The sequence below is a fragment of the Trachemys scripta genome, chromosome 13, assembly GCF_013100865.1.
Source record: "Trachemys scripta elegans isolate TJP31775 chromosome 13, CAS_Tse_1.0, whole genome shotgun sequence".
Taxonomy (NCBI): Eukaryota; Metazoa; Chordata; order Testudines; family Emydidae; genus Trachemys; species Trachemys scripta.
Window position 1 is genome coordinate 453435 of NC_048310.1, and position 12510 is coordinate 465944.

General features: G+C 44.9%; 1 protein-coding gene across 1 annotated transcript in view; it reads left to right on the forward strand.

The window, feature by feature from the left end:
* LOC117886627 (myosin-IIIb-like) overlaps nt 1–12510 on the forward strand; it is a 115119-nt gene that overhangs the window by 57154 nt on the left and 45455 nt on the right. Inside the window, exons 16-18 of the mRNA XM_034788617.1 lie at nt 6867–6913; nt 7729–7794; nt 8922–9041. Of these exons, the coding sequence (XP_034644508.1) occupies nt 6867–6913; nt 7729–7794; nt 8922–9041 (233 nt within the window). The remainder of the gene's footprint in view (nt 1–6866; nt 6914–7728; nt 7795–8921; nt 9042–12510) is intronic.

Genomic DNA, 12510 nt, shown 5'->3' on the forward strand with positions numbered 1-12510 from the left:
CTCAGCGTGTCTGTCTTAGACTGAGTAACTGAATGTTTGTGCACCACACTGATCACAGCTATCCAGATGCAAAGTATTATCCCAGCCCCCCCATGGCAAAAACATAAGTGCAGCAGCCAAGCTTGTGCTGCCCTTAGTGCACCCTCTCACCCCTGCTCTGCCCGGGCCTACAGTTCCAGGAGGGTTTTGTGGAGGCTCCAGTGCTCCTAGGGAAGCAGGCTTCCCTCTCATGGTCTGGGAGCCATGACTAAGTCTGTCAGCAAACTATAGAGCCAGCTGAGCAGTTAGGCCCCAGTTTATTAGAGGGGGAGGATAAAAGCAAATCCACCCCCTGACACATTACTCCTGAGGAATTTCTGCAATAAAAAATTAAAAATTCTGTGCACAATATTTTAAAATGCTGCAAAATTCTGTATATTTTATTTGTCAAAATAACACAGTACAGTCACACCAGTTTCAATTATTTTTGGTCATTTATTTCAAAATACCTGTCCGCAAGTATGTCTGTAACAATTCAGACAACAACAAAGATTCAGGAAATGTTTTTTGACAAATAGATTCCTTACTAGGCATATTAATACAGAACTCTGAGTAATAATTCATTTAAATGACAATACAGAACCATATTTCCCACACCCCTCAGAAGCAGTGCAAAGACTTGGGGGAAGTCAGAGGTAACGGAGGAGTTGAGGGAGAGGGAAGTAAATCGCTGGGAAGGAGCCTGGGTGTGAACTTGGAGGGTTGTTGGGTATGGGTGGGGAAAGTATGGAACAGGTTTTTTTGGGGGGCAGGGAGGGATTGTTAGGGAGCTTCCCCCGTGCAGACCCTGGCTGACCTCTAGCCTCTCCCATTCAGTCAGGCACATCTGCCCCTGTCTTCATGTGTTCCTGCACCACATGTGTCCTTGCACCCCGTCCACATGTGTCCCACCACCCACACTCAGACACCCACTCTCCCATCTCCATGTGTCCCTGTACCCCCTCCCCCTGTCCAGCTGTGTGTCTGGGCAGCCACCCCCCTATCCCCATGTGGCTCTGTCCCCCCTCCCCATAAAAACACAAACACAAGGAGTCTTTAAGGTGCCACCAGACTAACAGATTTATTTGGGCATAAGCTTTCGTGAGTAAAAACCTCACTTCTTCCGAAGTGAGTGCATCCGAAGAAGTGAGGTTTTTACTCACGAAAGCTTATGCCCAAATAAATCTGTTAGTCTTTAAGGTGCCACCAGACTCCTTGTTGTTTTTGTAGATACAGACTAACACGGCTACCCCCTGATACTTGCCCCCCTCCCCATGTGTCTCTGTACACCCACTCAGCCACCCTCTGTAGCTCTGCACCCTGTCCCCCATCACCATGTGGCCCTGAACCACCCTCCCTCCTATGGCCCTGCGCCTCCACTCCCATTCAGCCCCTGCCCCAGTCTGTCCTCCCCCACTAGCCCTTATGAGCCCCTGTCTGACCCCCCACAGCATCCCACGCTGTCTGTCTCCCCATAGCCCTTTCTCCTGACCTGGCCTGACAGGCGCTGTGAAGAAAGCAGGCTTTCTTTTTCCTCGCTGGCCGGGAGCTGCTGCTGTGTTCTTGTGCCACAGAGTCCTTTCATGGGCAAAAGGCAGAACTGCAGCAACGTTTCGGCAGAAGCCTTTTTTTGCACAAACAAATAATAATGTGTGGCTCATTAATTATGCATGCGTGCAATAGCGCAGAATTCTCCCAGGAGTAACACATACTCGTGGTAGTGGAAGCATCCCTCAAAGGCCATCCTGTAGATGGTGGAAGTGTCTACCAGGGTCTGGCTACTTGGAGGTCTTGTTTAGGTCTGAAGAAAAGACTGCCTCCTTTATGTTTCTCCTGCACAGGTTATGACCCCCTTAGCCCCAAGACCTGGCATGACCTGTTCTTTGTAAAAGCTTCCTTTAGTCAGATGCTCCTCTCTCCAAGTGGTAACACGTGATTAATGAGCATCTTTCAGTTTAAGGCGAATGTTTATCTTTTCAGTATCGAGGGCTGTGTGGTGTCTGTAAATTAGATGTAGCCTTGGCCACTTTGTCATTCTCATTATGACTGGAAAGCTGGGCAAGTTATATCAATTCCAAGAATCAGCCATTTCTTCACCCTCTTGCCATAGATCAAATAGCCCATGTCCCAGGGGCCAGTGCAGGATTGTCCCCTATGGTACATCCACCAGTGTTAATTTTAAAAGAGAAGCAATGGGGCTTCCATTTCCCTGGAGAGACTGTTTCTTCCATGAAGGCCATATCCCCTTTTGCATCTCACTCTAGGGGAGCTTTCCTGATTTCCAGCCTGTATCTAATTTTAATTAACATTAGGGCTGTCAATTAATCGCAGTTAACTCATGCAATTAACTCAAAAAAATTAATTGTGATTAAAAAATAGATTAATTGCTGTTTTAATCGCACTGTTAAACAATAGAATACTAATTGAAATTTATTAAATATTTTTGGATGTTTTTCTACATTTTCAAATATGTTGATTTCAATTACAGCACAGAATACAAAGTGTACAGTGCTCACTTTATATTATTTTTATTATAAATATTTGCACTGTAAAAATGATAAACAAAAGAAATAGTATTTTTGAAATTTATCTCATACAAGTACTGTAATACAATCTCTTTATTGTGAAAATTCAACTTACAAATGTAGAATTTTTGTTGTTGTTTAGAGAATCATAGAATATCAGGGTTGGAAGGGACCTCAGGAGGTCATCTAGTCGAACCCCCTGCTCAAAGCAGGACCAATCCCCAACTAAATCATCCCAGCCAGGGCTTTGTCAAGCCTGACCTTAAAAACCTCTAAGGATGGTGTGACGTTATTGACATAAACCGGGACCATATAGATCATTGTTGCAACCAAGGTCCTGTAGTGGCACCCAAATCTTGTATAAATGGGGTGTCTAGGACAAGGTTATGGTTTACTGGTTATGATTATGCTGTCTATATGTGTGTATCAGTTTTGTAGTCCAAGTTATGAATATTGGCTCTATACTGTCTGTATGGCAAACTTATGCTATGCTTCTGGGTGACATCCCAGACAAACTGAGATTAGCTCTGCCTAGCCTGCTTGATGGCCCATTAAGGACCATCAGCTATACAATGGACCCATTGAGAGAAGGCAGATACGCCTTGTGCCTCAGCAAAGTATGCAGGGACTGGCCCATGTGACTCCAGACTCCATTTTGCTGTAATTTTCCACAGTAAGAACAAAGAGGTGTTCTTACACCTGGAAAAGACTATATAAGGCTGATGCCTCATCTCCATCTTGTCTTCAATCCTGCTTCTTACCTCTGGAGGAACTTTGCTACAAACTGAAGCTCTGAACAAAGGACTGAATGACCCATCCCAGCTGGGGATGTATTCCAGAGACTTGATTTGAACCTGCAGTTTATTCCATCGCTGCTGCAAGCCTGAACCAAGAACTTTGCCATTACTGTATGTAATTGATTCCATTTAACCAATTCTAACTCTCATCTCTATCTTTTTCCTTTTATGAATAAACCTTTAGATTTTAGATTCTAAAGGATTGGCAGTAGCGTGATTTGTGGGTAAGGTCTGACATGTATATTGACCTGGGTCTGGGGCTTGGTCCTTTGGGATCAGGAGAACCTTTTTCTTTTACTGGGGTATTGGTTTTTATAACCATTTGTCCCCATAACGTGTGGCACTGGTGGTAATACTGGGAAACTGGAGTGTCTAAGGAGATTGCTTGTGAGACTTGCGGTTAGCCAGTGGGATGAGACCGAAGTCTTAGTCTGGCTGGTTTGGTTTGCCTTAGAGGTGGAAAAACCCCAGCCTTGGGCTGTAATTGCCCTATTTTAGCAATTTGTCCTGAGTTGGCGCTCTCAGTTGGGTTCCGCCAGAACCGCATTGTCACAGATGGAGATTCCACCACCTCCCTAGGTAACCCATTCGAGTGCTTACATTCCAGTGTTACATAATAGCACTCAAAAACAAAACAATGTAAAACGTTAGAGCCTACAAGTCCACTCAGTCCTACTTCTCGTTCAGCCAATCGCGAAGAGAAACAAGTTTGTTTACATTTACAGGAGATAATGCTGCCCGCTTCTTAATTACAGTGTCACCTGAAAGTGAGAACAGGTGTTCGCATGGCACTGTTGTAGTGTAGGGATATTAAAGAAGGTACTAACAGTGATTCCCCCAAGTGACAGTGCCCCCCCCCCCATAATTTGTCCCCCACACTTAAATTCCTGCTGGGTTTTATTCTATTGGTATAACAGTAGCTGGTGTTGCAAGATATTTATGTGCCAGATGTGCTGAAGATTCATATGCCTCTTCATGCTTCGGCCATCATTTCAGAGGACATGCTTCCATGCTGATGATGCTCGTCAGAAAAATAATGCGTTAATTAAATTTGTGACTGAACTCATTGGGGGAGAATTTTATGTCTACTGCTATTTTACCCACATTCTGCCATATATTTCATGTTATAGCAGTCTCGGATGATGACCCAGCATATGTTGTTCATTTTAAGAACACTTTCACTGCAATTTGACAAAATGCAAAGAAGATACCAATGTGAAATTTCTAAAGATAGCTACAGCACTCGACCCAAGATTTAAGAATCTGAAGTGCCTTCCAAAATCTGAGGGGGACGAGGTGTGGAACATGCTTTCACAAGTCTTAAAAGAGCAACACTCTGATGTGGAAACTACAGAACCCAAACCACCAAAAACGAAAATCGACCTTCTGCTGGTGGCATCAGACTCAGATGATGAAAATGAACATGCATTGGTCCGCACTGCTCTGGATTGTTATCAAGCAGAACCTGTCATCAACATGGACACGTGTCCTCTGGAATGGTGGTTGAAACATCAATGGGACATATGAATCTTTAGTGCATCCGGCATGTAAATATCTTGCAACACCGGCTACAACAGTGCCATGTAAATCCCTGTTCTCACTTTCAGGTGACATTGTAAAGAAGCAGGAGGCAGCATTATCTTCTGCAAATGTAAACAAACATGTTTGTCTAAGTGATTGGCTGAACAAGAAGTGAGACTGATTGGACTTGTATGCTCTAAAGTTTTACATTGTTTTATTTTTGAATGCAGGTTTTTTTGTACATAATTCTATATTTGTAAGTTCAACTTTCATGATAGAGATTGCACTACAGTACTTGTATTAGGTGACTTGAAAAATACTATTTATTTTGTTTTTTATAGTGCAATTATTTAAAAATAAAGTGAGCACTGTACACTTTGTATTCTATGCTGTAATTGAAATCAATATATTTGAAAATGTAGAAAACATCCAAAAATATTTAAATAAATGGTATTCTATTATTGTTTAACAGCATGATTAATCTTTTTAATCGCTTGACAGCCCTAATATTATATTAATACCATGCGCATAATACCTATTAATGTGGTCTATGCTATACCTAACATATATGTATTGGCTAACATAGTGCTCTCTCTGCCATTCTTGGTACCCTCCCATTGAGTTTCTCTCAGATGACTCCCATATCCATATGGTTTACATTTTTTCCTTGGAGTTGTTTATCTGGGTATAAATGAGTGTCTGCATCTTCCTGAAGTCACATTCAGAAAAGAATAAAGATGAGGTCACAGCTCTTAAGAGTTTACAATATAAATAAACTGGTAATGGGTGGGAACCTGGATTCCATTGGGCTAAATTACGTTTTCTGCCCATGATACTGTTTTCTGAATTCGAAATGCTAATCTCCAATGATTCATATGCTCCCTGCAAACACTCCACTTCCTCAGAGTCCCCAAAAGCTCTCTTATAGTTTTTAAAAGCTAAAATAAAGCTCTTCAGGTGTTTGTCTCCCCCAGAATTTCCTTGTGTGGTATGTTTACACTCTAAAATTCTGGACACACAATCTTTTGTGTCTTGTTCAGCTCCAGCTACCTGTTGGCATTTAGCAAATTAAATAAATAACCTGGGTCTAAGCATTTTTCTGTCCTTGGTGGGATTTCCAACTCCTTCCAGTGTAATTCTATGGGCAAATTTCATTAATGTCTTGTTTGCTTACCTCTTCCAGATTATTAATGAAAATATGAAATAAGACCAAACCTCATCCTTCTCCCTTCCCCTTCTCCCCCCCCCCCCCCCCCGTGCTCATTTCTTTGTTGGTTATCTTTGTCCTGTGTTTGTGGTCTTTCAGCCAGTCTTCAGTTCAGGTGACAATGTTGTATCCAGGTTGTGCGAAACTGTATCACATCCTTCACTAAATTCAATTCTATTTTATCTGTTTTTTAACCGCATCTTGTAATTATTTAAATTACTTACCTGGTATGACTCTTCATAAGCCTTCCATGCTGATTGTTGCTCATAGTTCAGTTGTCTTCGTGATATTCAGTGTTGTGTGGGTTCTGTTTTTTTTGTTTGTTTGTTTGTTTACACTGTTAAAATTATTCCCATTATTTTGCTAGGGATAAAAGTTACAGGGGAGTAGTAATTGTCAGGATCCATCATCTTACTTTTTTCAGATTGGCACTATTTCTGCTTTTCTCCTTTCTTCTCATATCTCCCCAGTTGTCCCTGACTCTTTCAAAGATCGTGGTCAGTTATTCAGTAAACTGATTAGCAATTTCCTTCAGTGCCCCAGATGCTGCTTCCTGGGTTGTCTGTTTTAGGTACCTGTACATTTTCCAAGTGTTCCTTTCCTGCTCTTAAGCTCATTGTTTTTCCAGGGTTTTGTTCATTTGTATTCAGCATGTGAAACTTAAACTTTTATCTGGGGAAGAGGGAGCACCAGGGCAAGCTTTCTGCACTTGTGGGGAGGTTTCCGTGTCTGCTGAGGATTTCACTTGGTTTGAGGGATGGGGCTGCAGAACTCAGTGTTACCTTTTTCTTTATCCAGCCACAGTCTCCAGAACAGGGACTTTGATGCCTCACATTAAAGCCAAGGTAAGAACCACAGGGTCCCCAGGACAACCAATAACTGGGTCCTGGTGGCATGATTCTCCCACTTGGGATGTCTGCAATTAAGGAGGCAAGAGAGAATGGGGACAGGCAGCCCTGCACATTGGAATCTGTCTCTGCTCCCAGGGCCGGCTTTAGGCCGATTCAGCCGATTCGGCTGAATTGGGCCCCGCGCCAAGAGGGCCCCGCGCTGCAGCTGTTCACCCCGCCCCCAGCTCACTTCCCCCTCCTCCCCTGCCCTGCACGCCCCGCCCCCTCCCCTGCTTCCCGCGAATCAGAGATTCGCGGGAAGTCTGAGACTAAGCAGCAGGGGCGGGCCGGCCAGCAGCATGAGGTAAGCTGGGGTGGGGGCGGGAGAAGGGCTCCGGGGAGGCGCGGCCCGTTCCCGCAGGCCCCAGCACGGCCCCCGTGGCCCGGCTCCGGCCCGGTCCCCGCGGCTCGGGCCCCCCCATCCCCCCCCGGCGGCGCGGCTCGGGGCCCCCCCGGCCCCCCCCCCCGGCGGCGCGGTGTGGCTCGGGTTCTGGGGGCGGGGCTTGCAGGAAGCCCCGCCCCCAGGAATCGGGCCCCGCTCTTGCTAAAGCTGGCCCTGTCTGATCCTACAGCTCTTCCTCCTTTTATGGCATTGGGCTTTCCCTCTTGTCTCCTTGGCATGTGCATACTCACCTTTTCCTCCTTTGAAATCTATTCTCTTGTCCTTTTCCCAGCTGCCCTGTGGGCTTGTTCTTCAGATAGAGACAGGGCTGGGAGCTCAGGGGAATGATGTTGGAGTATGTGATATACATGTTTAGGTCTGGTTTCAGGTCTTGCCAGGAACAGACAATAACTTCAACAACACACGGAAGCAATCAGTGGGTGCTCAATTCCGGGTAAAGTACTGTTGTTTTATTATGCTTATTTAGTAACCTGCAAGGAAATGCCGAAATGACCCCCAGGTACCTGAGCATAGTCAATAGAGCTCCTGGCACATGGAGAAAGGACTTCTCTGAGCTACAAATGCACGCTGTAGTGGGGGGGAAAGGCTTGATTTGCACTGCTGAGAGGGAGCTCCCGCTGCCAGAGCCCTGGCTGGCACTGCTGATGGAGTTTTCACCAACAGGACCATGGATCCAGGAGGGTCTGATTATTCTTTGTTTGCAGTGTTGCTGTGTTGGTCCCAGGATATTAGCGAGAAAAGATGGATGAGATCATGGTTGGTGGGTGAACTCTGGACTTGGGGAGACTGGCCCCCAGCCCTGCCCTGCCCCGCCCCTTCCACGCTCACCGGAGCCCAGCCCCCGCTATAGCTGTTGGCCCTTGCCCAGCGTCCCCAGCCCACCCCCCCACACTGTGGTTGCTAGCCCCTGTCCAGGCTAGCGCCCCCAGAGCACCAGAGAGTTGAGCAGCACAGCCCCAGCCTCCCTGGGCCGTGCCACCCGGCCCAACCCCCGACCAGCATGCCTCGGCTGCCCTGGGCCATGCCGACCAGACCGACAACCAGTTGACCGGCTTCCCCGCCCCTGAAGGTGCCCCCCCAGCCGAGCTACCAGCGCTGGGTGGGCACCCGGAGCGGCCCCAGCCCCAGGCAGGCAGCCCCGGCCTATGCCACAAAGGGAACAGCCTTACAGCAGGCAGGATGGGGCTTGGGGGTGGAGCATGGGGGGGACATGTCAGGCTGTTTGTGAAGGTACAGTCTTCCCATGCCTACGATACCCGCCACCCATGGATGAGGTAATATCTGTTATTGATATTAATATCTGTTGTCAAAAGAAGCAAGCTTTCAGTTTCAAGCTGACACAGAGGCAATGTACTCAGAGTGTCACAGCAAACTACAAGTTGGAACAGCTAAGGAATTAACATGTTGGGAAAAGGCCATTCAAAATGAAGTGGCCAGTTGACACCTCTGTAGTCCTAGGACAAAGGAGGGTGAATGGGTTACAGATTGTTGTAATGAACCAAAAATCAGGAAATTATTTGGCATACTGAGCTCCTGACCTGTGTCACTGCCTCCTACTAGCATTCCCTATCGGTGCTGATGGAGCGAATGTACTCTGCTAACCCACACTTTGTGCGCTGCATCAAACCGAACAGCCAGAAGAAGCCGGGCATGGTTGACAGCCAAGTGGTGCTGGAGCAGGTGAGTGAGGGACTCAGCATCCCTTTAGCCAGGTCCTGTTAGGAACCAGACCTGTGACAGAGCAGAGAGCTGAATACAGCTGGGACTGAGCAGGATAAACCCCATTGTGAGGGTGGGGTTTGAAGATTGAATGGCTTGAATGAACACTGAAAGCTTATTCTTTCAGCAGGAGGGCCAATGAGGGGGGCAGGGAGCAGAGAAGGCATAGCTCTTTGTGGGATCTCCATCGTTCGGGATTTTTAAGATCAGGTTGGACAAACACCTGTCTGGGATCGTCTAGATAATACTTAGCCCTGCCTTGAGTGCAGGAGCCTGGACTAGATGACCTCTCAAGGTCCCTTCCAATTCTATGATTCTATACAGGACAAGCTGGGTCTCTTGGTTGGTACAACCAAATGCACCATTATGCTACTGGGGGGAAAGGAGGTTACGCTTACAGGATGGAGAGCTATTCTGGAAAGCAGTGACTCTGAAAAGGACTTGGGGATCAGTGTAGATAACCAACTGAACTTGAGCATCAACTGCAATGCCTTGCCTTGGAAGGCTAACGTGAATATTGGACATATATGTACAGGGGATTGGTGAGCAGGAGTAGGGAGGTGGTATTTCTTTTGTATAATACATTGGTGAGACCATTACTGAATAAAATAACATTTAATTTTATCAGGTAGCATATGTTACATGTCTTTTGCAAATACAACCCCTCCCCAAAAATCTCCAATGATGGAGCTTCCACCACCTCAGTAGGCAATTTATTCCAGTGCTTAACCACCCTGACCATTAGGAAGTTTTGCCTAATGTCCAACCTAAACTGCCCATGCTGCAATTTAAGCCCATTGCTGCTTGTCCTATCCTCAGAGGTTAACAAGAACAATTTTTCTTCCTCCACCTTGTAATAATCTTTTATGTGCTGAAAACTGTTGTCATGTCCTCCCTCAGTCTTCTCTTCTCCAGACTAAACAAAGCCATTTTTTTTTACTCTTCCTTCATAGGTCATGTTTTCTAGACCTTTTATCATTTTTGTTCTTCTCTGGACTTTCTCCAATTTGTCCACATCTTTCCTGAATGTGGCACCCAGAACTGGACACAATATTCCAGTTGAGGCCTAATCAGTGTGGAGTAGACAGACTTGTGTCTTGCTTACAACACTCCTGCTAATGCATCTCAGAATGATGTTCCCTTTTTTTGCAACAATGTTACACTGTTGACTCATATTTAGCTTGTAATCCACGGTGACCCCCAGATCCCTTTCTGCAGTACTCCTTCCTAGGCAGTCATTTCCCACTTTGTATGTGTGCAACTGATTGTTCCTTCCTAAGTAGAGTACTTTGCATTTCTCCTACTTACTTCAGACCATTTCTTCAGTTTGTCCAGATCATTTTGAATTTTAATCCTATCCTCCAAAGCACTTGCAACCCCTCCCAGCTTGGTGTCATCCGCAAACTTTATTAGTGTACTCTCTGTGCCATTATCTACATCACTGATGAAGGTATTGAACGGAACTGGACCCAGAACCAATCCCTGCAGGACCCCACTCGATGTGCCCTTCCAGCTTGACTGTGAACCACTGATAACTACTCTCTGGGAACAGTTTTCCGACTGGTTATGCACCCATCTTATAGTAGCTCCATCTAGCTTATAGTTCCCTAGTTTGTTTATGAGACGGTCATGTGAGACAGTATCAAAAGCCTTACTAAAGTCAAGATATACCACATCTACTGCTTCCCCCCATCCACAAAGCTTGTTACCCTGTCAAAGAAAGCAATTAGGTTGGTTTGACATGATTTGTTCTTAACAAATCCATGCTGACTGTTACTTATTACCTTACTGTCTTAAGACCATAAGAATGGCCATACTGGGTCAGACCAAAAGTCCATCTAGCCCAGTATCCTGTCTTCCAACAGTGGCCAATGCCAGGTGCCCCAGAGGGAAAGAACAGAACATGTAATCACCAAGTGAACCTTCCCTGTCGCCCATTCCCAGCTTCTGGCAAACAGAGGCTAGGGACACCATCCCTGTCCATCCTGGGTAATAGCCATTGATGTACCTATCCTCCATGAAAGCAGCATACAATCGAGTATCCTTAACCACGGATTACTTATAAATCATACAAGATAAAATAAAACTGTTATTAGTTGTGGCTATACCAGCCCTAAAGCAGGACTGCTTTTTGTGTAATAAATTAGCCTCTAAAGCTCGTATTTCAAGTTTAGACAATAAAAATCTGGAATAAATTTTCCCTGCCACATCTATCAGACTACTAGGTCTGTAAGAAACAGGATTCTTTCTATTCCTGTTTTAAAAATAAAATAGGAAATACAGTACTGGACTTCCAGTTAGACGTAATCAATCAAGTATGATTAACGACAGTAAATACTTTAGCCAACACAACCAATTAAGATTCTCCTGAAAAATTTCAGCAGGGAGAAAAATCTTCCTCTGAAGGTTTTTTCTGTCATTGGACTAAAATGAATGACTATACTTCACTGTTCTTTACTGGAGACCAGAGAGGTAAATCAGACAGAGTATTCCTCATTGCATCAACTATAGTAAAATTAGATTTAAAAAAACTGGTTTGGGGGGAATGATTAAAGACCTGGCCAAAATGTACTATCCAGGCTTCATCATTAATATAGGATTCCTCAACTGAAGTGTCTCTACCAGTGCCTGAGGCTACCATCTCATTAAACGTGGGATAATTTTTAGCTCTAGCTGCTGCTTCAAAATCCTTCCACAGATATCGAAGATATTCTTATTTTTTGTATATAATAAGTCTTTGTCTTCTTCTGGCAGCTACTAAAATTCTTAAGTAAATTAGGAGAGGAATTGCATCTTACCCTGTTAGTTAAGTGTGCTGAAGCAGACTTTTTCTTCACACAGTCTGCCTCAAATCCAGTGTGTTTATCTTTGAGAGCATTTTTAGAATAGCTAAAATCAAAATTGGTTTGTTTAAAAAAGGGTTCCCAAACTTTTTGCTGGCATGTCCCCATTTTAATAAATTATTTTTTCCCAGGACCCCAGATAGCATGGAGGAAGCCATTTTGAAGATTAAAGTGGTGTCATCTGCACAGCGTTACATCACATGCACTGTATGTGTGAGGTCAAGTCACAATGGAGGACACCAGTTTACTCTACAAAATGACTTCATTCACACAGCATGACCTCATACCTATGGTGCATGTGAGGTCACGCTGTGCAGAGAACGCCATTTTGTAGAGCAAAATGTGTCCTCCATGCATTGTGACCTTGCACGTGCTGTACATGCTAGAGCATGCTGTGCAAAGCAAAATGATGTTCGCCACACATTACGGATTGCTGCGACCCATAGTTTGGGAACTGCTAGTTTACAAACAAGTGATTGTTAGGTCTTTACCAATAACAAATGTGATTGACAAATTTGAGAGGAATTTTTGGACTTAATAATTTGTCGCGGATGTTAGATTTCTCAGAGTCCTCCAATCTCCTAGAT